The sequence below is a fragment of the Colletotrichum scovillei genome, assembly GCF_011075155.1.
Source record: "Colletotrichum scovillei strain TJNH1 chromosome Unknown Contig00009, whole genome shotgun sequence".
Taxonomy (NCBI): domain Eukaryota; kingdom Fungi; phylum Ascomycota; class Sordariomycetes; order Glomerellales; family Glomerellaceae; genus Colletotrichum; species Colletotrichum scovillei.
Window position 1 is genome coordinate 3,010,925 of NW_023336267.1, and position 26,212 is coordinate 3,037,136.

Consider the following 26,212-nt stretch of genomic DNA (forward strand, 5'->3'; position numbering starts at 1 on the left):
TGGAGCAACTTCAACTTCGTGCCTAATTTCCGGCTGATTGAGCGACTCCCCAAACCATCGGCCAAGTGGACCCCGCAATCAGCCTCCTCGAAAGTTCCCATCCATGTCAACTTCTTCTTCAGCTCCAAGTAGTGTAGCAAAACCTTCGCCCTCTTTCTCGCGAGTCGCCGGCGGGGGCGGGCGGCGGCAGAAACGGCACCGGGCACGAAGCACGAGGCACAAGGCACGGGGCAACAGGCGGGCACGAATCAGAAAGTCAATGCCATGCCGCTGCCACGCGCAGTTCGTCTAGAGTCGGTGCGGTCAGTCTCGTCAGTCTGATTACTTTTGCTTCGCCATAAGCTTAACCCCCTCAAGAACTAAAACGAGGCCCACTGAACACGCACACGAAGCTTTTTTCCATTTGTTCACTTCCCAGAATGCCGGGACGCCGTGTGTCCGATGCGCCTTGCGATATGCCTTTTCTGCCTTTCTTTGGGGTTCAATAATGGACAATTAGTGATCAAACTAAATCTATTTGCTAATACCTTAAAGCAAACTCCACATACCAGCGCCCATCAGCGAAATTGTTGTTACGTACGCGTGACGGTGGGATGAACGACGTGATTGTTGTACGTTTTCTCAGTTTCTATCTTGTGGCCTACTGGCTTGGGTCATTGGGGTCGCCAAACATCACAGTCTTTTCACTCTTGCTTCATCCTGTGGGAACTCGAGTCTTTGAACTTATTATGCACATCGTGGTATTATTATTTACATCGCAGTATGAGTAATCTGCTTTAACAGCCCTACGTGAGCCTCCTCTCCACCCCCGAGTCACCTAGATCGACAAAACCAGGCGAGCCCACTTTCATTGCGACCGCCTCTTTCGTGCGTATGTGAACGACAACGGCAATGGATTAAAAGTAACAGACTTAGGCCAACCACCCTCTAGATTTATGCCAGGGTGTACCAGTTGGGAAGAGGGTCCTTCTTGTCCCAGAACCTGATTGTGACATCGCAGTTCTTGTAAACAGCGAAGCACTCGTTGGCACCACCAAAGGACGTGGGAAGAAGGACCCAGTACGCCTTGTCGTAGTTGCCAAGGTTGAAGTTGTACGTCAGGTCGACAAATTCAGAGTTGCTGGCTCTCTAGTTAGTAAAACAAGCACTACCAATTACTCCCACCTAAGATGATGGAGGGAGAGACTCACCCCGGGACGGAGTTGACCATGGACTGGAACTTTGCGTTCATGACACCACCGTGGAAGCCGTCCACGTAGTATGTCGAGCCGACGTTGGTAGGCAGCTTGTGGCCCATGTGGTGCTTGGCCTTGCCGCAGTTCACGCTGGTGATGATGTCGCACTGGACCGCCGCATTGCACATGTCAGCCAGTCCGAGGACGAGAACCAGCGCAGAGGCGACCTTGGAAGAAGGTGCGAGAAGTGACAGAGAAACCATTGTGAGATTTGTGAGAGAAGGTAGTTGTTGACTAAAGAGTGTAAGTCAAAAGAATATGTGATTGAAACAGAGGTGATGATGTGACACTGGGGGTTGTCTTGGCGAGATTCGGACCTGTGGTATATATTTCAATATTCTCGGCCTCGGGTTTGAAAATAACGATACGGCGATTGGGCAACGGCTTCAAGGCACCATATCTCGGGAAATGTCATTATCTCACATAATCTCCATGACTTAGTCTAGTCTTTGTTCGATATTGATGCACTTTACGTGCTGATATTATTTCTCGTTGAAACTCAACGAGTCTCTCGACAGTCTGACTCGAGCAAACCCGAGTAACGGTCAGCAACATTGAGCAGAATTAAAGCCATATTGTGTAAGAATAAGGGCAGATCGGAATACACGTGCCAGAACCCTGGTGAAGTTTGATGGTTTTCCAGTCTAGAAGCTCAAGCTAGCATGATAAGTTAATATAGGTGCGAGTCAGTGTTTGGACCAACATCGTAATTATACGAACTTGTCAGAGCTTCTGTCTGAGCTTCTAGAAACTCTAAACATGCTTGCGGGAAATAGACCGCTGGTTCAACCATTCAAGTTGGTATGTGCTCGCGCGATCCTCACTTTTCTCATTTCAACACGGTCAGGTGCGCAGCGTGCTAGCAGCGAAAATCCAAACTCAATTCCGAGTCAGAGCAACTCATGTGAGGGCATTCGTTAATCTTTGCTATCTGGACTCCAGTACAGACTCATGTTTCGACGGCAGGCAAGTTCCGAGAGCGAAAGTGCGGGCGAAGTGGGATGGATAAGGAGGTTGAGGAGGTTGAGGGGGTGAGGAGGGTCCACGATGATGGAGAGGGGGATTCAAGCTTCGTGAAAAAAGATATAATAAACGACAGAGCTTCATGCTTAACGACAAGCTTTTCTGCCAAGCATCGCTCACTCCGGTTCGCTCTCTCTCCGCATTCTTCTTTCCAAGTCTCCTCACACAGACCAAGCTCAATCCTTCCAAGCCACACCTTCTTTTTTTTCACCTAATCAGAAAATCTGTTTAAGCTTCTAAACATGCTTCGTTTACTCTCTGTGGCAATGGCCCTTGGCCAGGTCCAAGCTGGTGTGGTCTCCCGCCTGGAGTCGTCCTCGTCCCTGGACGGCATGTCATCCCTGCTCGAGAGGGATGCGGCCGACCTGCCGACCTACAAGCCCGAGGAGGCGTTCGACTACAACAAGTGGACGCCCGACTCGGCCCTCTACGAGGGACTCCCCATGATGGACAAGCAGGTCGAGATCGACGGCAAGCAGTTGACCTACCAAGACTTCAATATCTCTGCCCTCACCACGGATCAGTTCAAGGCGCACTACATGAGCCTCCCCGAGTACTTTGACTCCAAGGGCAACTTCATCCCCACGGATGAGGAAGTCAAGGCTTACCAGTGCGTGATTCCCCTCTACTGCTCATCACAGGGCATCATAAGATGGTTGGAATTGTTTCCCACTAACACTTACCACCATAGGGCATCCATGGTTGCTCTCGCCAGCAACCCCGACTCGGAAGTCCACGTCCCCGCCAGCCATGTCAGCAAGAGAGCCTTCCCTGATATGTGCTTCTACGACGACAGGCTGCGATGCTCCAGCAGCTGCACCAACTACGTTCACCGCGGTGTGAGACAGTCCTTCAACAACAACGTCTACGGATACTACCACTACGTCTCGGACCCCCAGTGTGGTGTCGGCTCCATCAGCAAGACTGTCTCCGTCACTCACACCTCCGCCGTCACCCTTGGAGGCTCCATTGGTATTCCCGGAGTAAGTTCTTCCTCTCCCCTCTGAAAGAGAGGCCCAGTTCTCACCAGGGGTTTCTGCCATTTCATCGAAAGCTTGTGAAATTAACCCAGGGATTCTAGTTCGGCGGTAAGAACACTTGGACCAAGGCCGTCTCTACCTTCCTGAGCACTTTTGGCCTCAGCATCAGCCATTCTCCTGACAGGTTAGTTGCTCCCACAAATCTCCCCGAGATTTTGAACCTATGATTAACTCACTTTCAACAGTGTCACCACCGGTATCAGCTACTCCGGCACCTGCGGCGCCTTCAACGTCTGCTTCCTCTGGGAGAGACCTCACTTCAGCGTTGACAAGGGCGTCATCGTCGTAAGTAAACCCGCCTTTGGTATCTATCGAGGGAGAGCTGTTCCTGACAAGGAAACCAAAAACCAGACCCAGTACATCGATGCCAACTCCAAGAGAGCCTGCCAGGCCCCCACCGTCACCCCTTACGAGGTTCACGCCGTCCACACCGACAAGGACGCCGGCGGTGCCAGCGCCCACGGACTGTGCTACTCCATGGCCTACCACGGATGCGGTGGCCGTCCTACCGCTTCCAACCAGATGATTCGCTGCCCCAACAACTACTAGATCTTGAGTAATATCAAGTCGATACAGTTGTGGTGGCGGGAGTCGTAGCAGTGATGCTAGCGGTGTAATAACTGCTCTGTCCTCGGGAGTCTGCGCTGACCGTGAGCGAGATACTTTTGAGTCTCCGGTAGCCTGTTATGCGCTCCCTTAATATGAGATTCAGGCAGAGCGTGGGTTACGAATTGAGCCTCATGACGGACTTGGGGTTATGTATATGCTTATGGTACATATGGGAGAAACACCGTAGTATCGGGAATATGCGGTGGAAATGGAGGCTGGTTTTCAGTTCAGTATTTAGGATTCCAACACTTAGATATAGTTGACATAATAATCTACCTCGTGTATGATTCCAATTTGACAGAGGCGCCTGATTGATGACCACTGAGTAGATTTGGATGTTTGCTGTGAGTTGAGAGACTGTATCACGTAGACAGCATTATGTGAGTGAAATCGAAGTTCGAGAGCCGCAAGTACATCGATGAGCCACTCGGCCGTCTGATAGTAGAGGGCATTCGAAAGATACCAACCTCATTGCTTGTCTCTCATTCATCGGTGCTGTTCCGGGCGCGAGCTGAGGAGTGGAAATTACATAGGAAATGAGATTGTGCTTATACAAAGCAAGAGCGGTACAGGCATAGGGAGGATCGGCAATCAAAATGAGAAATGATTATCATTTTTGAGTGAGAAACTTACTCATTGCGTCGTTGCCGAAGTCCCGAACCGTCATGTCATGTAAGTTGAAGTGGGGCCGGTTCCGTGCCGGAGCCGAAGGGCCCATTACTCGGTGTCGTGAAATGCATCTACAGAGAGAGCCGAAATCGACCAGCTTGTGGCCGGACAAGAAATCGTAGTTCGATCCTACCACGGTGGCGACAATAGAACCGCATTGCCTATCTGCGTTGTTCCATATCGCAAAATCAGAGACGTGAGCACATATTCCAAATACATACGAAAGTTCCCAGGAATCCGGCTTCACAGTAGGCACGAAAGTGGATGTGAATGAGAGCTGTCATCAGACATCAGGCAACTTGGCGCAGAGCTGGATGCCAGATGCAGATGGCGGGGAAAAGAAGCACTGGATGCTGTGTCACCAGCACCCGACCTCATGGCAGCTTTTCCCCACAGGCGAAGGGTTCCGCAGCCCCGGAATTTTCTCGGTAAGGTGCTGCCTTTGATGATGGAAAGGCAAGTTGACCGGACCAACCAGACGAGAGGCAAATGATGTTCCTTTGCGTGTCAGCTGGCAGCGGCGGCAGATTCCCCAAGGCCCTTCGGGCGCATGCTGCAGGTGACCCGGACAGACGGCAAGTGGGTGACCAAATCGCTTGCCGCTCTATCGGTACGTATCCTCTCTAGCTCTTTTCCTATTACTTCTGTTCCTTCTATCCAAATTCCTATTCTTCCTTTCAAGAATATCCTCCAATGAATATACAAAAGACAAGACTAATAGCAGAAATAATATGAAGAATAAGAACATTAGGCATACTGAACAGGTAAGTAGGCGTTACAATCTTGTTGACTTCCTATTTGTCGCCCACTTAAACGGTTTTCTTCCTTCCCACTGTGGACCGTTCACCAAGGTACCTTGGTACTCACCTCACAGCGGGGCGGCTGCTTGCGGTCCTGCGGTCTTGCCAGATGGGTGCTGGCCCAATTTGGGAAACCCAAGCACCCCCGCCAGCGTCCTACATCTTCCAACGTCCTTTGATCCGAACAGCAGACACGCGAGGGGAGGAGATTTGATTTACCATCGGCAATCCAGAGGTCGACCACAAAGGGGACTGGTTTGGTTCCATTCTTTGGCTGGGTTTGGTCGGCCGGCGGCGTTCGGCTGGTTCGGTCCAGGCCGCTAATTTGTGAGCCACTTGCGCTTCCCCGACCGACGCCAGGCTGCTCCATCTTCTTCGTCCGATGCATCTTGTACTTTTGATGAGTTGTGTCTGAATTGATCTCTAGGTGACCTCGGGAAAGTGGAAGAGATTCGTGAAGGAGCGAGAGGCTGGAAGCTGGGCACAAGACAAAGATGATTCGGCAACTTCGCCAACAACTGATGCTTTCAAGAATATGAAGCTTGAAATGGAGCCTTTTGCATCAACTCGAAGGTCATATGTAGTAGACATATTCAGCGACTAGCCGTTCTTCAGTGACAAGCAGCATCGTCATTGCTAGTGTCACCTGAGCGAATATTCTCCAACACGACCGTGAGGGGTTGTTCCTCATTCCCGGAGCAGATATAGCATGAACCAAAGTCGAGCAAATCATTGAACTTGCCCAACTCAACCCGGACTCTTGAAGAAGCGCCGGAAAAAATCCTTTATCGACTTTACGAACGACCATTGAAAGACCAGGTTTACTTCTTGTTGCTGATCAACTCTCAAGCAGAGGACCACAACCCAAAAGGACTGGCAACTCGGCGACGGAAGAAAACAAGACGAAGAGAAACCCCCCGCACGCCAAACAAACCAACCGGACCCCAACCGCCGCAAAGCGACCCCCAAGGCCCCGGAGCCTGACAGACTTTCCGCTGGTCCTGATCGCCGCCGTACATAGTTGCTTGGCTCACAACTGGGCACATGTCAGTTAGTACACGGTAACTGGGACTCAACCCGCATCCACGATCCAGCAAGGTTACAAGTTTCAGACGCAGTAAGGTACGAATACAGGCTCTATTCAGTTTCTCTACCTCTGTGGCCATTCTTGCATCTTATCGTGGTCGCCCAAGGGAAAAAAGAAGAGACGAATCAAGTGCCGTGTTAAGGAGTGTGTTCATACAATCTTCCTCGTTGGACCCTGGCGCTTTCTCCAATTAATAACTCCAGGTCATCCCGCGGGGGAAACTGAAGTGGACGACGATTTGTTACCCACAATTCCCGGCTTCCCCTCTTTTCTCTCATTCTCTCTTCGGCCCCAGTTCTTCTCTTCGACCTCCACTCGTGGAATGCGACTAGGACTATCTCTCATGCTCCTCAACCTTGAACCGGCGCAACGTCGATGATCAACCTGAATACCGGCATTTATACAGCTGCGCAGGTTTGCTGAAGAGGTCTGCTCCAAGGCGGTTGGGTCATCAGTCTTCGACAACCCACTCATCCATCTACCCATCCAACTTCTTCATCTAACTTAGCCTCCGTGTCTCCCCGGCGTCTTTCACGAGCAAAACCCACGCCAGCACAACCTTCGCACCGAATCAGTCAGCCGCCAAGCGCATTCAGGTGTGTCGCAACTCACAACCCACACACACACTCCCAACCCTTGTGCCCTGGCGCTGGTCTTCCTGTACGGAGTACATACATACACCAAGGTCGCATTAAGCGCATGCCAAACCGGTGCTCGATTCGTCCGTCCAACCAGAGCCGTCCATTGCCACGTTGTTGCGGTATTCCCCTTCGCCCGAAAGGCTCATTCACAATCACCAACGCCACGTCCACGACCCCGTGGGGTTCGCAGCCTGAACCGGCTCAGCCAAGCACTTTTCCCCAACCCCAAGTCTACGGATACCAAGACTCCAAGAGTATTACAAGACAAATCATCTGCGACCTGCGCCTGCACCTGCTTGTGGGGCCTGACGTCGGATTTCCAGAAGCGCCCATCGCCTTCATTGCATCACACACCCTTCACTAACTCACTCATCACTCACTCACTCACTCACTCGGTCATCCTCTCACGCACCCGCACACGCACGCTCACACTCTCTTCTTTCCCTCCTTCCGCGCCGCCGCCGCCGCCTTCATCGTAGCCGACAACCCGCTCACTCCCAGTAACATCGAGTCGCATCCCGGAACTAGTCCTCGAATTCTATTTCCTGCATCCCCGTCATCCTGCCTCGACTTCTCTTCACTTCTCGTGGTCAACACAGTCCCTTACAGTAGTAGCCTGTGGATACTATTGACAATCCGATTGTTTGAAGTGTAACGAGGTGAGTGACAGGTGCCCATACTGACCTGTGCCTCTGTGTCTCTGCTTGTCCTCGTGCTAGACAGGTCCATCTGACGGATGCCTTCACCGGGGACGACCAGGCACCATGTCTTGACCAAAGAGCCAGCCATCTCTAACTAAGCTACTGTACAGAAGTCAACTTCAACTTGACAAATCATCAATCTTGCCCGCAATTTCTTCTCTACGCCAACTACGTTCAACAACTTCATCTAAAAAGATAACCAGCGGCCACAAACAGCTGGTTCGACTGCGCCGGTAGGTGACATTGCTTTCCTTTCCCCTGTCTTGCTTCGTCTTTTATCCATAAAGTCTCGGCAGATTACGAAACTGGCCGCACCCATATTATCATTTCGCATCGGGCCTGCGGAGCGAGTTTCACAAGCCAAGCTCCCCTCTGCCTCCCAGGGCCTGACCCAGCCAGCACGGATTTCCCGAAGTGCCAGTCCCCTCCCCGTTTCCTGTCTTCCGCCAGCCCAATCAAGCGCTTGCTTCCGGCCTTGCGGTACGATGCCTCAAGACCTCTGTTCCACATGTGAAAGGTCGTCCTGTTCCCTCGAGATGAGACCCCGGGACCCCAGAGTGAACTGGTATCTGCATGCCAGCCCCATCCTAGTCGTCTTTGTGGGGGGTTCCACTTGATCCCATCTCGTCTGTACTTCGTACCTATCCCATCCGTCTTACAGATGCGCCTCTCTCTCAGTATACTAGTGCCTACCACCCTGACTTCACTTTGTCAGCCTCTCCCTCTCTCCTCCGAACTTCCTTAGGCCCGTCGATATATCCCTAGTCCATTCCCCTTCCTGTAGCCGAGCTGTCTCCTCTTTTCTCTCTTTCCTCCCTCCCTATCTATCACACTATCCTCGGTCGTCCAGATCTTGTAGCATTGTCTAGTGTAATGCCACCTTTTTGCTTTCAAGACTGCCACTATTTCTACCGCACGGCGCTGCGCGGATTAAACATCAGCACCAACGTCTCGCCTCTCTACGCATAAAGAAAGGACCTACCCTCCGCTAACAACCATGCCCACTCAAGTCAGAATCTTTTCGCGACCTAGGCCACTCGGCGAGACTCTCGGGAAGGCCATTCCTCCTTCCTCAGTTCCCCGTTCCATCCCAGACACTTCAGATCTTTGGAAACAAGTCGAACCGTCAAAACCCAAGCAGAGCACAGAAGCCATCCGCTCTATGGCAGTATACACAGACAAGTCCGTCGAGGGCGGTGTCACATTCGCTGCCCAGGAAAAGCTCAAGCATTTGCCTATCCCCGAGTTGGAAGCTACCGCGCAAAAGTATCTCACTGCCCTGAAGCCGTTACAGTCTGCGCGAGAACATTCGGAGACCAAGCAGGCGCTACAGGACTTCCTGAAGCACGATGGCCCGGCTTTGCAGGAAAAGCTGAAGACATACGCACAGGACAAGACCAGTTATATTGAACAATTCTGTAAGCCCATCTGCATCCATTGGCTTAATCTTGACTGACATCCCATTTTTAAGGGTATGATTCATACCTAAACTTTGATAACCCGGTTGTCCTTAATCTCAACCCGTTTTTCCTGCTGGAAGATGATCCCACTCCTGCAAGAAACAACCAAGTGACCCGAGCAGCGTCGCTCGTGGTGTCGGCCCTGGAGTTCGTGAGAGCAGTTCGCAAGGAAGAGTTGCCCCCAGACACGGTTAAAGGCCAGCCTCTTTGCATGTACCAATACTCTAGGCTCTTCGGAACAGCACGTGTACCCACGGAAAATGGATGCCAAATCGAGCAGGACCCGGAGTCAAAGCACATTATTGTCATGTGCCATGGCCAATTCTACTGGTTCGACGTTTTGGACGACAACAATGATCTCATCATGAGCGAGAAAGATGTTTCCATCAACCTGCAGACCATCATCGACGATGCTGCCCAAACGCCGATTCAGGATGCGGCTAAGGGGGCCCTTGGCGTTCTCAGCACGGAGAACCGGAAGATCTGGTCGGGACTGAGAGATGTCCTGACACGTGAGGAAGGTTCAAACAACGCCGACTGCCTGGGCATTGTCGATTCGGCCCTTTTCGTTCTGTGTCTCGACTACACTGAGCCGGTTGACGCCGACGCTCTTTGTGGTAATATGCTGTGCGGCACCAGCTTGGTCGAGAAGGGTGTGCAAATCGGAACCTGCACTAACAGATGGTACGACAAGCTGCAAATCATTGTATGCAAGAACGGTAGCGCCGGAATCAACTTTGAGCACACCGGTGTCGACGGTCACACGGTGCTGCGGTTCGCCAGCGATGTGTACACGGACACCATCCTCCGCTTCGCCCGGACCATCAACGGCCAAGCCCCGACCCTCTGGGCCTCCACCAGCCCGGACCCGGCGAAGCGCGATCCGGACAGCTTCGGCGAGGTCAACACAACGCCGCACAAGCTCGAGTGGGACATGAACCCGGAGCTCAGCGTCGCTGTTCGTTTTGCAGAGACCCGTCTCGCCGACCTTATTGAGCAAAATGAGTTCAAGACGCTCGACTTTAAGCACTACGGCAAGAATTTCATGACCTCGATGGGCTTCTCCCCCGACGCCTTTGTGCAGATGGCCTTCCAGGCCGCCTACTACGGGCTCTACGGCCGTGTCGAGTGCACCTACGAACCCGCCATGACCAAGATCTTCCTCCACGGCCGCACCGAGGCCATCCGCAGCGTCTCGGACGAGTCGGTCAACTTTGTCCAGACGTTTTGGGCCGACAACCCAGCCGAGCACAAGGTCGAGGCCCTGCGGAAGGCGTGCCAGCGACACGTCAACAGCACGCGCGAGTGCGCCAAAGCAGAGGGTTGCGACCGCCACCTCTACGCCCTCTTCTGCACCTGGCAGCGCTCCATGGACGATGAGCTCTCCGGCAGCTCCAACGGCTACTCGAGCCCCATCGACGCCCTCTCGGAGCAGGACGTCAGCGAGTCCGCCGTCGGGAGCCCCGGCCGGGATTCGGTCCTCTCCCTCAACGGCGCCGAGCTGCAGTCCTCTTCTACGGGCCGCGCACGCGGCGACAGCACCAACTCGCGCAACGGTAACAACCAGGCCTCGATGCCACAAATCTTCGCCGACTCAGGCTGGGACAAGCTCAACAACACAATCATGTCAACATCAAACTGCGGCAACCCCTCCCTGCGCCAGTTCGGCTTCGGCCCCACGTCGGGCGACGGCTTCGGCATCGGGTACATCATCAAGGACGAGAGCATCTCCATCTGCGTGTCGAGCAAGCACCGCCAGACAAAACGCTTCGTCGACACGCTCGAGAGCTACCTCCTCGAGGTGCGGCGGATCCTCCGCATCACGTCCCGCCGCGGCACCGGCGGCGCGGGCATGGGCGCCGCCAAGCAGACGCGCGCGCGCGAGCTCGATCTCCAGGCGAGGCCGAAGCCGCCCAAGGGAATCAAGTCGCGCGGCCGCCTTATCACGGCGCACGACGCCATCAAACCTTCTGTTGCGAGGTCTTCGACGGGCACGCAGTCGCCTACGGAGGAGAGTGTTACGCTTAGCGAGGATGACGAGCTTGGAGGATGTAAGTTGCTCTTTTTCATTCCGTTCCCATTCTATTTGATGACTTTTGCTAATACGTATCGCGATTTAGACGGCTTCTTTGACGCAGGCATGCTCCTCCAAGCACTGAAGGCTCGCGGAGAGAACATGGATCCCGGAGAGACGAAACCCTCTGAGCGTGCGGCGGTACAGGCGCGTCGGAGGGAGATAGGGAAGAAGCTGCGGCTGATTGACTACTAGCGTTGTCCGTATGGACGGGTGGAAGCATCGTGGGACCGTGACTGCGCCGTATCACAGGGGAAAATGCTGTGGAATCTGCTGCGTGTGTGAGTTGATCTGTGTTGGTATACACGTCAGCAGAGCAAGGTCTTTTTTGGCCAGTACGAAGCTCGATACTCGTATTTTGAAGCGTGTAAATAGGGATTTGAGGAAGAGGTTTACCCCTTTGGATACATAGCACGCGAAGGAGGGAAGAAATCTACTTTGGACTGCGTTTCCAAGTCCCAAGGCTACTTGTCACGCAATCGAGTGACCTCTTGACATTTCGCTACTTCTACACCGTTTATTTCCCTTCTTTGGCAGCCGGTTGTTCTCGAGGCATTATAGATCAGCGAGCCATTCTTGGGTTGGCCGCCTTGCAAAGGCGCGGATACCGCCTCTGGGGAACATGTCTGTGGTATCTTTGCGCTTGCTCGAGGGAAGACATTTCCTAGTGAGTCTAGATCCAAATTATTCTCGGGGAGTGTTCTTCTCCGTCTAGCATGTATGCTCCATAGAATCTACCTTGAGTAGACGTAGTGGAGACGTAGCAACAGAGGTAGTTGTCATTCAGGGGTTATACTTATTCGTTGACCGGAGCCTTGTTTTTATCGCCGACTTTTGATACCATCCTTGGTTTATTAGTCCACAAACGTCACGCCAAACTGCTGTACCTACTATGCCTGCTGTGCCTGCTGTGCCTGTTGCGTGTCGAGTACGATCTTTACACGTTTTGAAACTTTGTGAACCGCTCTGGAACGTTACTCAAATCCAGAAGTGTAAACGGATCAGTTTTCTCGATTCATCCCAGAACCATGCTCAAATATCATGGAAGACGAAGGACGAACCAACCTCTCGAGTCTCATTAGCCTCCGTTAAAACCAAGAATTTCATGCACATATTTCTTTGTAAGACAGCAACCTTCATTAGGATATAAAACATAAAACCCGAGTCTAATACAACCCCAATACACCAAGTTCACTCTGAGCGAGTGGTTCAGGTGGTCGCTGCTATCTGTGTAGCGAACTACCTCACCGCTTCCATGGCGAAGAAACTTTCCCAAACAAGATACACAAAATTATACACAGGAACACAAAAGTCTCATGTCGTAACAACGACGATCAAGATTGACACAAGCTTTCACCGCCGCACACACGCAACTAGGCAAGCTCGTGCATCTGCCCCTTGTGCCCATCGCCACTCGCAGGCGCCTCGTGAATCGTCGGCTGTGGCTGCCCACCACCGCCAAACTGCTGGAAGCCGCCTTGCGGGTGATTCGGGCTGACGGGTCGCGTGCTGAGGCGGTTGCTGTGCGTTCCCTGAGACATGGCACTAGGGCTCGTCGTGTCCGCGCGATCGGGGACCGCCATGTTACCGTTGTAGTAGGGTTGCTGGTAGCCGCCGCCCTGTTGAGGAGGGGGAGGGGGCGTGCTGCCATAGTTTTGCTGCGGATATCCGCCCTGGCCGTCGTACTTTGGCTCGTAGAAGGAGTGCGTCTGCGTTTGGGCGGCATACGGTGCCGGCGAGCCTTGAGGCGCTGGAGCGTAGCCCATTGGTGGTGGCTGATGCTGTTGCTGCTGGTTCATCATGGGAGGTTGGCCGTGCGATCCGGGTCCGGGTTGCTGTTGCGTCTTCTTCTTTTTGCGAAGGATGAAGAAGATTCCAAAGCCGATGAGTGCGATGACGGCGATGCCGCCGATGACGCCTCCGACGATGGCACCGACGGGGGTCGAGGACTTGTTGTTGTTATTGTTGTTGCTCCCGCCATTATTGTCATTGTCGGGAGAGGTAGTTATAGAGGGCGCGGACATGGAACCACTGGCGGTGCCTGTGATGACTCCGGAGCTGGCTGGCCGGATGGCACTGCTGGATGTGGTGTCGTCTGTCAGGGCGAGCGGTGTCCAGTTGCGCGCCGGTCCGCCGGCGTAAGTGGTCGTCGCGGCTTGCGGGGTCGATATATCTGCCGTATTGCACCAGTAGTCAAAGATGCCGTCTGCAAAGGAGATGGTGTTGCAGTATGGTCGAGCAGTGTTGGTACTGAGCACGATATTAGTCTTTTAGAGTACTCGTTAAGTCTGGAGAAAGAACCATCTTCGAGATCAAACATACCATTTCAAAGTAAAGCGATCAACAAGACAGCCGCCATCGCAGAGACTAGACGACGAGACCTGTTTAGAATCGTAACATGTCCGCCTGGCACCACAATCACTGGCGTCACAACATGCAACTCGGCCAGGGGTATTTCTATTCACCGATGTGAAGAAGATGCAGCTGGCGGCGGTCCCGCATGTGTATGCCGCGCCGGCACGCCCAGAGATGTAGCCACAAGTGTTATCTGGCGCAACGAGGACTGTGGTTGTTGTTGAGGATTGCCTTTTCCTCAAGTCAGCGTAAGCGGGGGCCTTGGTTGGCTGAGGGCTGAATTGGTCGAGAGGAAAGTTGAATGAAGTGGTAGCCTGGGGGAGTCCATAGATCTTGGCATTGGCAATGCTCGAGAGAGCCGCCAAGCCAGCGAGGGACTTGAACGTGTTCACCATGTTGCTTGAACTTTGAACAGGTTTAATGAGACTGGCGAGGGCTTGATACAGTATCGTGCGTCAAGTTGACCTGGGGGAGACCAAACAAGACAGAAGAGAAAGGCAACACCGCTCATAGAGCGGAAGGGCTGAATGCCTTGATTATAAACCTAGCCCTCTTTGTATTCCCGTATCTGTTTCCATCGTTGTTGTTCCACAAAGGGTGCTCTTGGGGCACTGACCCAAGGTACGAGTTGTCTTGATAGTGAGTTATGAGGTGTAAGCACCGCCCGGGACCGGTTCATGCTTGGATTGACTTCAACAGCAGATCCGCGAATTGCTCAGCCCTAGACTAGCTAGGAAGTTTAGTTTTCTGGGAGGATGGGCTAGTCAGGCATCTGGGGTCTAACCAGGCCAATTGCAGAAGAGATAGATCATTGTGGCTTGCCAAAGCTGAATAACAAGAGTGCTTTTAGCGTGGACGGAAAGAGAGAAGCAAAAGCCACTGGGACTGCTGCGCCAAGGGTGAGCATGAAGAGAATGGCGGGGGTGGAGACAAAGACAGGGCAGAAGAATAGAAGTTGGGACAAAGTGTTGTTGCGCAGGGAGGATAAGACGTCCCAGAAATAGCAGATTATTCGGTCCTTAGGAAGATACTTCACCACGGAGTGTAGCCAAACTGTAGCACAAAAGACTTGCTGCAAGCGCCGTCGAATTGATAAGACTCGGATGAGGAATTGGCGGCTGTCGTGCAAGTCTGGAAGCTATGGCAATACTGTTGCCTAGATCTAGGGTCTTCTCGAAGAGCATATGATGAACCCTGATAAATGGGCCAGTGGGGTCTTGTTCCCTCCCAAGAGGGCGCCGAAGGTGAAGATCGGATCCTTCCTCTCTGGAACCGAGAGTGCCATGATCATCAGACCTTGCCGTTGGAAGTCAGGTTTCCCGTTGTTAGCGTATTGATCGGGGATTATCCGGTGTGTGAGTCTGACGCCCTTTAGGCCATCGCGGACTAGCTTTCGACGAAGGTATGCTGCACTAGTCCTCTCTCGCATTGGCTAATTAGACAAGACCACCGCCTGAAAGCAGGCTTCAGCCTCGGGCCTGTGCTTGTTTCCCTAGGTCAGGTTCAGATAGGAAACGGCCCCATAGCTCAATTGATTTCGGAATCAGTAGCTAATATGCAACTCTTTGGTTTTCTTCGTTGCCGTGTGCGTTGTTTGCCTTGTGCTTGTTTGTTCCAATTGCCCAAGCGGATAGCTAGCGGCACCCGCCTAAACACCATCGGTGCTACAAGATATATGCCCCGTCTGCCATCTGTTTCCAAAGCGGGCGTGCGAAAGAACGTGTTAAGAACGATCAAAACAAACCGAGAACTTGGACAGGTTGGCCGGAATTTTGATGGCTAAAATGGCACCATGGCCAGGCAAGTCGTTGAGAGGCACAGAGTACTAGTAGAGAGATGCTTCGGGGAAGTCTACAAGAGGTGCAATGAGAGAGGAGGCATGAACTCTCTGCTAGCCTCCTGCAAAGCTCTTATCGACACATTGCTTAAAGCTCCTTGATGTTGGGAACATAAATCCATGGGGCCAAATATGTGTCTTTCCTCGGCAATTGCAACTGCAATCGTTAATCCATCAGAATGGGCCCCATGCTGTGAATTAATAAGCCCCTTTCGGCGGTCACGTTGAACCGCAAAACAAGCTCTCCACTGCCGTCGTCCAGCACATTGCCGCCCAAGAAACCAAGACAGAGACAACTCCCTGCCTGAGTTCGTTTCCCTAATAAGTAGTAACCTTTGGGTCATAATATAAAACAGTGTCAGATCTCTACCTAGTGGTTGCGCAGGTGTCCTGCTGCTTCTTTGGTGATCGCTATGGGAATCGAATCCACACTCCGCAGAGCTGCCAAAGTGACCTTTGAGACCGAAGTTTAAGGAAGTGGCCCCAGTTTAAGATGGAGATGTTCCATCATGGAAGGTGGACATAACCTAGTATGGAAAGAGGGAAGAAGGCGGTTACCCATGAGGAGGTTGGCGCTGAAGAAGGGGTCACCCCTTGAAGGAGGGAAATGAAGCAGGGTGTGAACTCACGTAGATTGTAGATGAGAATATTGTCAGAGTCGTGCCGCTGTTGCTCAATCGTCGTACTGAGGCACAGGTATATCAGGGTTAAGTACCTCGTCAATATGTTTGAGACTCTCGACAGGCAATGCGCCCTCTTCCTTCTCCTGGTGGGCTGTGGTCTTGTCAACGTCATGCGCCAGGAGCATGGGTAAGTCAGTGAGAGTAGCACTCGTAGCGAATAGATTTGGTGGCCGCGGCAGGAGTAGGGATCACGACGACGGCGAGAGTGAGGTTGACAACGGCGGCGAAATTAGGGTTGGTGGTAGCGGTAGCTCGACTCTGTAGCTGACGCTATGTATTAGTCAAGGTAGTATGGAGAAGAGAGAACGAGATCGATGTACACTTACATTAAATGGCCGTATTTTCCTCAATCTCTCCACAGTGATCATTCAGCCGAAAAGTTCAAACCCCGGCGGCAAGAACTTCGAGTGCCATGGCGCAGGCAGGCCTATTTGTGAACACCACGTGGACGACTCCGCCATGCCTTGGTGGTCGAGGCGTCTTTCACCTAAGGCCATTCTCATAGGCCATTCCCATCAAATGAATATGAGCATGGTAATCTTCAACGCTATCTTGAGGAGTTCAGTGCTTACGTCTCTGTCGACTAGGTTGCGATCAACAGCTTTGGGATAATGGTGTGGTTTTCGAACTGAAAGTCAAAGTTACGAGTGCAAAATGTGTTGTAGAAGTAGAAGTGGGAAATTAAAATAAAATTGAAGCGATATAAAATCCATGTCATCGTCGATGGAACCTATAGGAAAGGGGACAAGGCGAAGGTGTGGAGGGCAGTGGCCGTTCCTTCTGCTGAATGTAGATTTCCTCATCAAGCCGTGAGCGACCTCCCTACTACCTAGGTACCTTCCACCTGAGTACCTATATAAGGTAATGTATAGTACAGCGATAACATGGAAATTCGGGTAAGTGCGCTCCTTTCTCTTACATCTTGGCCTGACATGTCAGTCGAATAGCCTTCTTCAGTTGAAACCCAGATTCCAGGGGGGATAGAGAGAGTCAGAGGAAATTCGTCATTATACCTAGCCAACAGACCAAAACTTCGCAGACATTACCTCCAGAAACATCAATAGAAGGTACCTCCGCTCTGCGCCCCCCTTTCCGGGTAGGTAGGAAGGCAAAGGCAGGCAGGCGCTTGAGTGGAGGACACCTTCCACTTAGATAGTGCGCTATTGCTCGACGTCCCTCGGTGGCTCGCTTGAAGGCAAAGATGCTTTGTGATTGGAGGACAGCTCTTCCTCTAACCGCTTTTGAACTCCGCCCCTCTAAGCTCTGTACTCCACTGTTAAGTTCCCATTGTATCCGTCGGGTGGGTTGTCTCTCTGCGCCAATATAGACCACCGATGGATCCCTCCAAGTCTAGGGCCTTGAGTTGAACCGAGAACGAGGAATCAGGCGTATTCAGATATGACGATGAGACGATGAAGACCTTTCTTATTTACTAGTATATCGGCCTCAGTTGCACACCTAAGAGGCTTGTTTGCTGGGCATGCTATGATTCGCCATCGTCAGTGTTGTCTGGGTTGCCCAGGCGTCTTGCCTAAAATATTGCTAAAGCTGTGGTGCCGTATCTTCGGCAGACAAAACATGAATCATTCACATGAAAGAATCCGTTATACTGGATGGAAAGCAACTATCTATCACTCCCTGAGAGTCATTGTTATACGTGAGATGTCCAACACCTTTCAATCTTGATACTAATTAGCTACTACGGCAGGATGGTAACCACGCTAACGCCAATGGATTCAACCTGAGACGGAATCTCAAATCATCACAGCCAAATAAGTAAGCAATGCCTTGCTAGAGCTACCAGTAATAAGGTACCAACGACGTTTGTGGGCGAGAAAGCCAAGGATGAAGAGATGTTCTAACTTGAAATTGGGCTTGGATATCTTCCCACCGTTCCTAATGGCCTTGAACTGCTCTTACAACGGCCCAGTCGACCATCTTTCTGACGTGATTTCGAAGAAGCCATGGGGAAACAAGAGTGTCTCAGGTCTTTCGTCGCTCTCAAGCTAGGTATGCCAGGATTCTAGGGATAGATGGAATAGCCTATCTGCTGTCTTCAACATTTTGGGTCGCAAGAAATTCTAACGCTTGATTTCTGTTCCCATTTGCAACATAAATTTTACCAAGCAAGCAATCCCGCTTCTTCATCCATGCTTCGAGTGACATCCTTCTCCCCTTTTATGCGAGCACTACTTATCTTCCTTCATGGGTTCTACCCTTATACTTTGACCTCCGAGCGTCGTTTCTGCTTCGGCAGCTGGCGTCTATGATATCGTTGTCCTGCGTGAGCATGAAGATGGTACCTGGGAACAGACTTGAGTCCCATGCGATGCAGTATCACCTTGAAATAATGACCGACCCGGTACCCGAGTTGGGCCATCCAGAGACGAGATATATCGGACCCGTCTCCTGCTTGCGCGCTGACAGGTCACCGACAACGGCGGATATATAGGAGGTCTATGTCAATGCCCAAGCATGACTACCTAGGTAGGGGTGCTGTCGGCCCCGCAGTGGACGTTGAACTCGAACACTTCGCGGGCGTGAGAGCGGACATGGCCCACCTCCTCATGCACTCAAAATCAAGGAAATCGGGGTCAGTTGTAAGATCAGAGTGAAAGTTTTAAAAGCATGCATATCGCAAAAAAGGGACTGGTTGCTTTAACTGCGTAAGTCATTTGGCTATTTTGACTCTATGCCAGTACCAGCAGATCTCAGCCAGTGTGCGTGATGACATAATCAACAATGACCACCTTCAGGTACGTACCTCCTCAACCTCATCAACCTCTCCATTGGCTCTGTCTGTGTGATGATGGCGTGCACCAATACCTTCCATATATGTAGGTGAATACGCGCCCGTTTGCAAGACCAATCCTGGCCATAACTTCCCATTCCGTGTAATCGACACGATACGACAAGAAGCAGCGGCGCGCTCTTGGCGATCAGATCTTACCAAACATTTTACTACTACTCATTCGACTAGCCGAACCCCTCATAACGGCTCCCAAGCTCCTTTGTGACGATTCTTGTTCACATCCTTCTCACCAAGCCTACCATCACGAGGCATCAACTCTTCAGAACAGATCGGAGACAGGAGAAATCAAAGAGAATATAGAGGTCATTTGACAATCCATGCCGCCGGACTCTCTTCACATGCCATGTCCGACCTGCTTCAACTGATACCTGACTTCCCTGTTAGGCAGTTTGCTGGGCTGTTGCAGACTCTGGAACGCCATCAGCTTTCCGTCACAGATTTACTAACTCAGGATGTCGTTGACATAGGCAAGCGCACTCAACTGCCTTTGCTTGACATCAAAAGACTTTGCGCTGCCGTCGTCGATGCCCTCCACCGCGACTTCGGCTCTGCCATCGAGCCGCCAAAGGCTAGCCGGTTTCTCAAGCGCTCTCTGACGGACCTTGAGAATCAATGGTCTACCATTAGCACTCTAGATGACTCCCTTGACCGAGCTTTGGGTGGAGGAATCCCAGCCGGCTATGTGACCGAGATCACGGGCGAAAGCGGCGCTGGAAAAACGCAATTTCTGCTATCCCTATTACTGGCCGTTCAATTGCCGCCGCCGTATGGCTTAGGGCGTCCGGCCATATACATCACGACAGAGGCTCAGTTGTCCACCAAGCGTCTATCGCAAATACTGTCATCCAATCCGCGGTTCGCCGACCTCTCACCGGAAGACAAACCGTCTCTAGACGGCATCCTCAGCACCTCGACACCTGACCTTGAGTCACAGGAGCACATTCTCCAATTTCAAGTCCCCGTAGAGGTTGAGAGGCGGAATACTGGACTCATCGTCTTGGACTCTGTCGCCTCTAACTACCGAGCCGAATTTGAGCGGGGGGCTCTTGGCAATCATGGGTCAAATATGGGAGCCCGAAGCAACGAACTCACGCGACTTGGAGCCTTGCTTAGAGAGCTGGCCCAAACATACAACCTGGCTGTTGTTGTCGCCAACCAAGTTGCGGATCGCTTCTCTAGTCCTTTTGCGCCGGTGGCGACTCCTAGAGCGGCGCCTGCGGCTGTTGCTCCGAGTTTCACCCAGGAAAGTCCACTGGCATCGCGGAGCAGAGGGCTGAGAGCTTTCTCACCGTCGGCGGTCGAACCGACATCGTCCATAGCTGAGCATGTTCGTTCTAGCATGCCTGAACCTCCCGGCCTGGATGACTTCGGCCCGCCTGCGCCTCCCGCGCTCGCATTTGACCACCAGCAACGGTGGTTTACGGGATGGGGCGACGATCCGTTTGCAGACTATGGGCTCAAGACGCCCAGTCTAGGTCTTGTGTGGTCAACACAAATTGCGTGCCGCATCGCGCTTTTCAAGAAGCCCGTGTATGGAGTGCATCGGCACATAGAAGATGAAGCCGATGATCGGGGCATGCCGGCGCTCAAGAACTGGCGACGATGGATGAAAGTGGTCTTCGCTCCTCACTCGAAAGCTACGGGGCAGGGTCTGGATGGCGCTGTCGAGTTTTCAGTGACCATGGCTGGACTGAAAGCTGTGATTAAAAAAGAGGCCCATGACAACTGAAGCGGCAGCTTCTTTGCGGACTTCGATATCATGAGTAGTTTCTCCAGGAGAGGGAAATTGACTGGCCGGCGGTCAAAGTCGACGATCTTACCACCGGTAGAGATGAAATTGTCACGGTGATGCCTGCCGGTCATCATCATTCTCTGTTTGAGGTCACTCAACAGTAGTGTAGCCATCATCATAAGCAACGGAAGTAGAGGGCGGTGCGAAATGATGAGTCAAGGGCAGTCAGGACTCCTATCTGGTGAACTAAGCTTCAGGAGGGAAGGACAAAGAGATTCATCACCTTTGGGGTTGGCAGTGCTACCTTGGGGTTTCTTTCCTGACAATCATCAACCGTGTCACATATCAAAAGGGAATGGAAAGTCAGCCAAGGTTTTTGCATGTGTAAGTAGATATGCGGGATGAGTGAGGTTGAAGACCCGAGAAGCTCCACATGAACCGCAGAATGTGGAGTCCTGGCACCAACGGCCTCTCCTCCAGAAAAAGGGATACCTTTCAAGGTCTCTGGTCTGGAGATATCCGTATTATCCAAAACTTGCTTTATGTGGCAGTGGCTTACGGGGCAAGGGTATTAGGAGATGATAGAACCGAAATTGATGGCAAAAAACGAAACAAGCTTTCCAACGTTGAAAGAGCCCCCAAATCAGATACTACCCGACATTTTGAAAGGAAACTTTTTCGCCGCAGGTCGCAGCTGCTGGCGGAGGCGTTTCATGGAAGACGAATAGCACTTGACCCCCTGATATTAAGGACTGCAGGAACGAGGACGGACCCCGGCACCTGCTTACGTACTGCATCCGAAATCCGATGTCCCAGAAGTATGTAGTGTGGAGGCGCAGACACCTGGAGGACGCCACTGGATAAGGACAGGCTCAACCCGTCGTCCCTGCCTTGCCTGCGTGCCAGGTGCCTGCCTCTCCAAGGTCACAGAGGTGTCTGGACAGCCCCACTGGGGCCGGTCCAGAACACTAAGAAAGATGCATCACGTGCTTGATCCCGTGCCTTACTAGCCTCTCCAAAGAGTTTCATTCGTCGGTGACATCTGACTGCCCAGGTCGAACGTGGGTCCTTTTGTTCCTCCCGCCAGGCGGTAACCCACTGGTCACTGCACTGGACACAGGACTCTGGGCACAGGACACCGAGCACTAAGGTAATCAGAGACTGGCACCTGACTGGTACTCTGTACACCGCGCTAGAAGCCTTGACGTAGCAGCAGCCTGCATTTACTCCGTCCGACTCCTACCACCTCACTTGACCTGTCCTGACTCTGGCTTTGTTGCTTTCACAACCTGGAACCTCAACACGACACCACCGAAATCCATCAACCTCCCAACACCTACACAACGTCCATATAATCGCCCAGCGCGCCTATATCCGTCGCATCTCTCGATCCCTACCAGCCTTGTTCAGAACCCCCGCTATTCACAATGAACCCCGAGTAGTACGTTGCCTCAACCGCCTCCTCCGCCTCCTTGCCTTGCGAAACGTGGAATCCTCGGGAGTCGCCGCTAAGCTGACCTTGTTCTCTCTCACAGAGTCTCCCCCCCTCCATCGATATCGTCTTTTCGATCTTTTCGCTGCCATAGCGCGCAAAGCGCGAAAATCGCCGATATGATTTAGTTTCGACACCGATACTGACCCAACGCCAGGTACGACTACCTCTTCAAGCTTCTCCTCATCGGTGATTCCGGTGTTGGAAAGTCTTGCCTTCTGTTGCGATTCGCCGACGACACATACACCGAGTCCTACATCTCCACCATCGGTGTCGACTTTGTATGAAATCCCCCACTCTGCCGACGCCGACCGATCGGCTACTGACGATAAACCTTAGAAAATCCGCACGATAGAGCTCGATGGAAAGACGGTGAAGCTGCAAATCGTGAGTTGATCCTGGCGGAGAACATTGTCGAGAAAATGAGGCTGTCGCAAATGCTGACATTTTTACCTACTTCGTAGTGGGATACTGCCGGTCAGGAGCGTTTCCGCACCATTACTTCCTCCTACTACCGTGGTGCCCACGGCATCTGCGTCGTCTACGATGTCACCGACATGGACTCTTTCAACAACGTCAAGCAATGGCTCCAGGAGATTGACAGATACGCCACCGAGGGCGTCAACAAGCTGCTCGTTGGCAACAAGAGCGATATGTCCGACAAGAAGGTTGTCGAGTACACCGTCGCCAAGGTCAGATTACCCCCGCCGGCTGTTGAGGCACCATACTGCTCGACAACTCCCACTCGGACTGTAAAGTTCTTTGTTTTGACCATCTGTTTGCTAACCCTGCAATAGGAATTTGCCGACAGCTTGGGCATCCCCTTCCTTGAAACCTCTGCAAAGAACGCCAGCAACGTCGAGCAGGCTTTCCTGACCATGGCCCGCCAGATCAAGGAGCGCATGGGTAGCACGACCGCGAACAACACGAAACCCTCCGTACAGGTTGGCCCCGGCCACGGTGTCTCCTCGAACTCGGGAGGTGGCTGCTGCTAAATGTATCGTCCCTGATTTCTACGAAGCCCGCTTTCCTTACCTGTGTTTCATGGCATTTTACGGATTTTTCTCGGCGGAGGGGATACAGCTGGGCAGAATGGGCGAGGAAGGGAATGCACAGCACATGACGGTGTAGGGATCACATTTTGGCTCGGACGATGCTGTGTCGTTCGCTTTTCTCTCCTTCCGCGCAAAGGCTGCTTTCCATACTTCTACGCATAGATGAGTGTTGATTTGGTTCGTCCCAGCTCCTTCGCACTGCACACACACACAATCGACACAAGATACCTCTGTAACTGGACCCAAGGCGTTGTTCACGGCAAACGACAGGGCTCCTGGTGCCTGACGGCAGTTCAGAAGCCAGACTCGGGGCGTTCGGTGGGAGACTTTTTGGGGATCTCACGGAGCGCAGAGGGACTAACAAGGTCAACTCGATGTGTATTACAAGCGTAGGCTCTATTTTGCCGGCGCATCGTGTGCTTTGCAATCAAGCTTGGTTGGCCGGGGGGCGAGCACATAGGCAACGCAGCGGGCCGTACGTATGGGTGTCTGCGCGTTTGTTCCCAACCATATGTCTTCTCTTTTTTCGAGTTTCCCTTCCTTGGCGGCTGCTGCTTTTCTGGTAGATAGGGTCGAAGTAATGGGCAAGTGACGTTTTCCTTCTTGATATTGCGACAAGCGAGGGTGATGATTCCGCTTTGTTTCCAGTTCGTGAAAGACATCCCGCGTGAGGTCTCAGCCTGAATCAATCTAGGCGTTTACCAGCCCAGTCGACGAGCAGTTTTCAAGTCGAACAGGAGTTTGATGGGTGGCGGAAACGGGGGTTTCGGATCGACCGGTCATCGAACTCGCCTCATGTTCCATGGATTGCTCCGCTCTTTCACCTTCTTGGGCGCCTGGGCAGTCGCACTACAAGGAAAGATAGCGTTGGAAGTTACTCTGTACGAACCACTTGCAAGTCAAACCAGGAATCGAGCCTACCCCTCAAAGTTAACATAATCGATTTCCTGCCATACATTTGAATAAGTACTGCTTTCACTACTCACACCACAAGTACTGCCCTTTTGCATCAAAATTATTCTTATATACATAGGAGAATATACTCTAACAGATATTGAATGGGTGTGGCCCATGATGAAGGGGGGAGAGAAGGGTGTTACCCCTTAAAGAGGTAGGAAGTGAAGAAGTGATGGGGACGGGTCACGAGACAAGTACTTTGCTCGGGCGTCTTTCCAGCTCTCCGACTTGGTATCCTTCAAGCGGATAAGTGCCATAATGAAATGGAAATACAGAAATCGCGCAGCCGGCCGTTTGTCGTTGAGGAATACCAATTCTCTGTCCTGAAGGCTTTTGGCAAAGCGAGGTGTTTTGCCGCCAGGTGTGAACCTCACGGCGTGGAGGTCAATATCTTCTATGTCCTTGTCGAGGATGTCGATCTTCCATCGTTTGAGTGGCTTTTCTTCCGGATCAACGGGGACAATGACTAGCTTATAATGGTTGAACCAATACTGGATCTGCATCGAAAGTAAAAGTGAATTCGCCGGCCCGCTCAATTCCCGCTCTCTCTCACCGAAAAGATCCTCTAAGATCTCATGAGGTACGTTTGAGAAATGCGGCACAATGTTCGCAGCGGCATGGCACTGATACGCGGGCGGATCACGCTTGTCCTCTCGTGTTTCTTGGAACATCCACGAGCCGGTGGCGTGACACCAGTAGTGTTGGTAGGATTCGGCCAAAAAGTCTGCCATCTCGGTGTCCGTCCTGGAGATTTCTGCGGCCTGGTGTTGATAGGAATACCCTCTGTAGTACACCAGCGCCTTGTTTCGGAACCGATTGCTAGTTCTCAGGGGCTTCGTCTGGTATTTATCGAACCTGCCGTAGTAGGTCTCCATACCCTGGGCTATGGTCCTGGCATAAGGTCCCCAGAGGATCGCCACGTCGAGATTCTCGATAATATGGGACCTCTTTTGGAACATTGTCTGACCCAGAGAGTCTCGGCACCTTTTCAGTTTGATATGTTCCTGCGCCGCCGCCTCGCTGTTGATTTCCCTTGATGTCTCTCGAAGAGCCAAGAGATCTTCTTCCATTTGGCAGATCTTGTAGTTCAGATCAAGCCAAACGAGACGCACCGTCGGCACGTCAATACCCTCTCCCTTCAGCCGAGAAAGCTCTGATTTTTCAACTTCTTTGAACTTGTTCAGCATCTTGTCCAAGTGCGCCGAGGTTTGACGGGTTTTTTCTAGATCCTGAGACAATTGGTCAATCTCAGAGTGCTGTTGGATGTGGCGTGGGATGGCGTTGTCGGAGGGGGTACCCGCCGGTATGGTATCCTCGTCGGAGTCGTTGTAGTCCACTAGTTGGCTCATCTTGTTGTTTTCGTCTTGGGTGTTGGATGGTAAGTATTAGACGAAGGACCTTGGTTGTTGGTTGTTGAATGTTCGGCTGATTCTCAGGGGGGCAGCCTTTGGGGTTTTGAAGGCAGGCAAAAGGCATATGGAGATGGACCCATGGCGATTTTTGGAGGCGGCATGCTGAGTTTTGTGGTTTCCTACTTCTGGGTACCTTGTTATCGAAAGAAATAAACTCTTTGTGAGTCACAAGTACCGTTAAGGGCCACTTGAGAGTTGTCTCCAGTCTCCCTATATTGAAAATATCACCTCAAACTTTAAACCCGGAAAACCTGACATCTCCGTAATCCTTCAGACCAGCACTGGATTCAGATATTAATGGCAGTTGAGATAGATACCTTCGAGGCCAAGTGCTGTAGACGAAGGTGGGGGGTTGGGGAGATAATTTTGATAGGAGAGCTATATGGTGTTGTTAGACTTTCGAGTCGGCGTGATAACTATGTCTAGGACTTTTGTGCGTGCCCAGATGTCTTTGGGGGCAAATGCGCAACGATTTAGTCAAACTGGATTTCAATAGCAGTGAGTTGTTCTGGATGGAGATGTCGAGGCAGCCTGAGCT

The 26,212-nt window shown here is 52.1% G+C and overlaps 7 protein-coding genes across 7 annotated transcripts; 4 read left to right on the plus strand and 3 right to left on the minus strand.

The window, feature by feature from the left end:
* Window positions 1–933: 933 nt before the first annotated feature.
* HER10_EVM0008992 (uncharacterized protein) lies at window positions 934–1,438 on the minus strand (the record flags this gene model as incomplete). The annotated part of the gene is made up of 2 exons (XM_035478497.1): window positions 934–1,120; window positions 1,191–1,438. 2 exons carry the CDS (start codon window positions 1,436–1,438, stop codon window positions 934–936), a joined length of 435 nt encoding a protein of 144 aa, XP_035329793.1.
* A 1,062-nt stretch (window positions 1,439–2,500) lies between these two features.
* On the plus strand, window positions 2,501–3,847 carry HER10_EVM0009694 (uncharacterized protein; the record flags this gene model as incomplete). Its single annotated transcript, XM_035479174.1, has 5 exons — window positions 2,501–2,868; window positions 2,950–3,241; window positions 3,340–3,422; window positions 3,484–3,583; window positions 3,650–3,847. The coding sequence occupies 5 exons, from the start codon at window positions 2,501–2,503 to the stop codon at window positions 3,845–3,847; spliced, it is 1,041 nt and encodes a 346-aa protein (XP_035329891.1).
* Window positions 3,848–6,943: 3,096 nt separating this feature from the next.
* Window positions 6,944–11,768, plus strand: HER10_EVM0010721 (choline/Carnitine O-acyltransferase). Its single transcript, XM_035483128.1, has 3 exons — window positions 6,944–9,223; window positions 9,277–11,316; window positions 11,386–11,768. Exons 1-3 carry the CDS (start codon window positions 8,803–8,805, stop codon window positions 11,532–11,534), a joined length of 2,610 nt encoding a protein of 869 aa, XP_035330022.1. The 5' UTR covers window positions 6,944–8,802; the 3' UTR covers window positions 11,535–11,768.
* A 944-nt stretch (window positions 11,769–12,712) lies between these two features.
* On the minus strand, window positions 12,713–14,089 carry HER10_EVM0002052 (uncharacterized protein; the record flags this gene model as incomplete). Its single annotated transcript, XM_035471779.1, has 2 exons — window positions 12,713–13,589; window positions 13,662–14,089. The coding sequence occupies 2 exons, from the start codon at window positions 14,087–14,089 to the stop codon at window positions 12,713–12,715; spliced, it is 1,305 nt and encodes a 434-aa protein (XP_035328935.1).
* A 5,019-nt stretch (window positions 14,090–19,108) lies between these two features.
* On the plus strand, window positions 19,109–20,755 carry HER10_EVM0004549 (DNA repair protein RAD57; the record flags this gene model as incomplete). The annotated part of the gene is made up of 1 exon (XM_035474190.1): window positions 19,109–20,755. Exon 1 carries the CDS (start codon window positions 19,370–19,372, stop codon window positions 20,753–20,755), a length of 1,386 nt encoding a protein of 461 aa, XP_035329230.1. The 5' UTR covers window positions 19,109–19,369.
* A 1,072-nt stretch (window positions 20,756–21,827) lies between these two features.
* Window positions 21,828–24,229, plus strand: HER10_EVM0011136 (Ras family protein). The gene is made up of 5 exons (XM_035480574.1): window positions 21,828–22,196; window positions 22,408–22,531; window positions 22,590–22,637; window positions 22,715–22,942; window positions 23,048–24,229. Exons 1-5 carry the CDS (start codon window positions 22,186–22,188, stop codon window positions 23,243–23,245), a joined length of 609 nt encoding a protein of 202 aa, XP_035330061.1. The 5' UTR covers window positions 21,828–22,185; the 3' UTR covers window positions 23,246–24,229.
* Window positions 24,230–24,408: 179 nt separating this feature from the next.
* Window positions 24,409–25,611, minus strand: HER10_EVM0006875 (uncharacterized protein; the record flags this gene model as incomplete). The annotated part of the gene is made up of 1 exon (XM_035476448.1): window positions 24,409–25,611. The coding sequence occupies one exon, from the start codon at window positions 25,609–25,611 to the stop codon at window positions 24,409–24,411; it is 1,203 nt and encodes a 400-aa protein (XP_035329542.1).
* Between the last annotated feature and the right edge of the window lie 601 nt (window positions 25,612–26,212).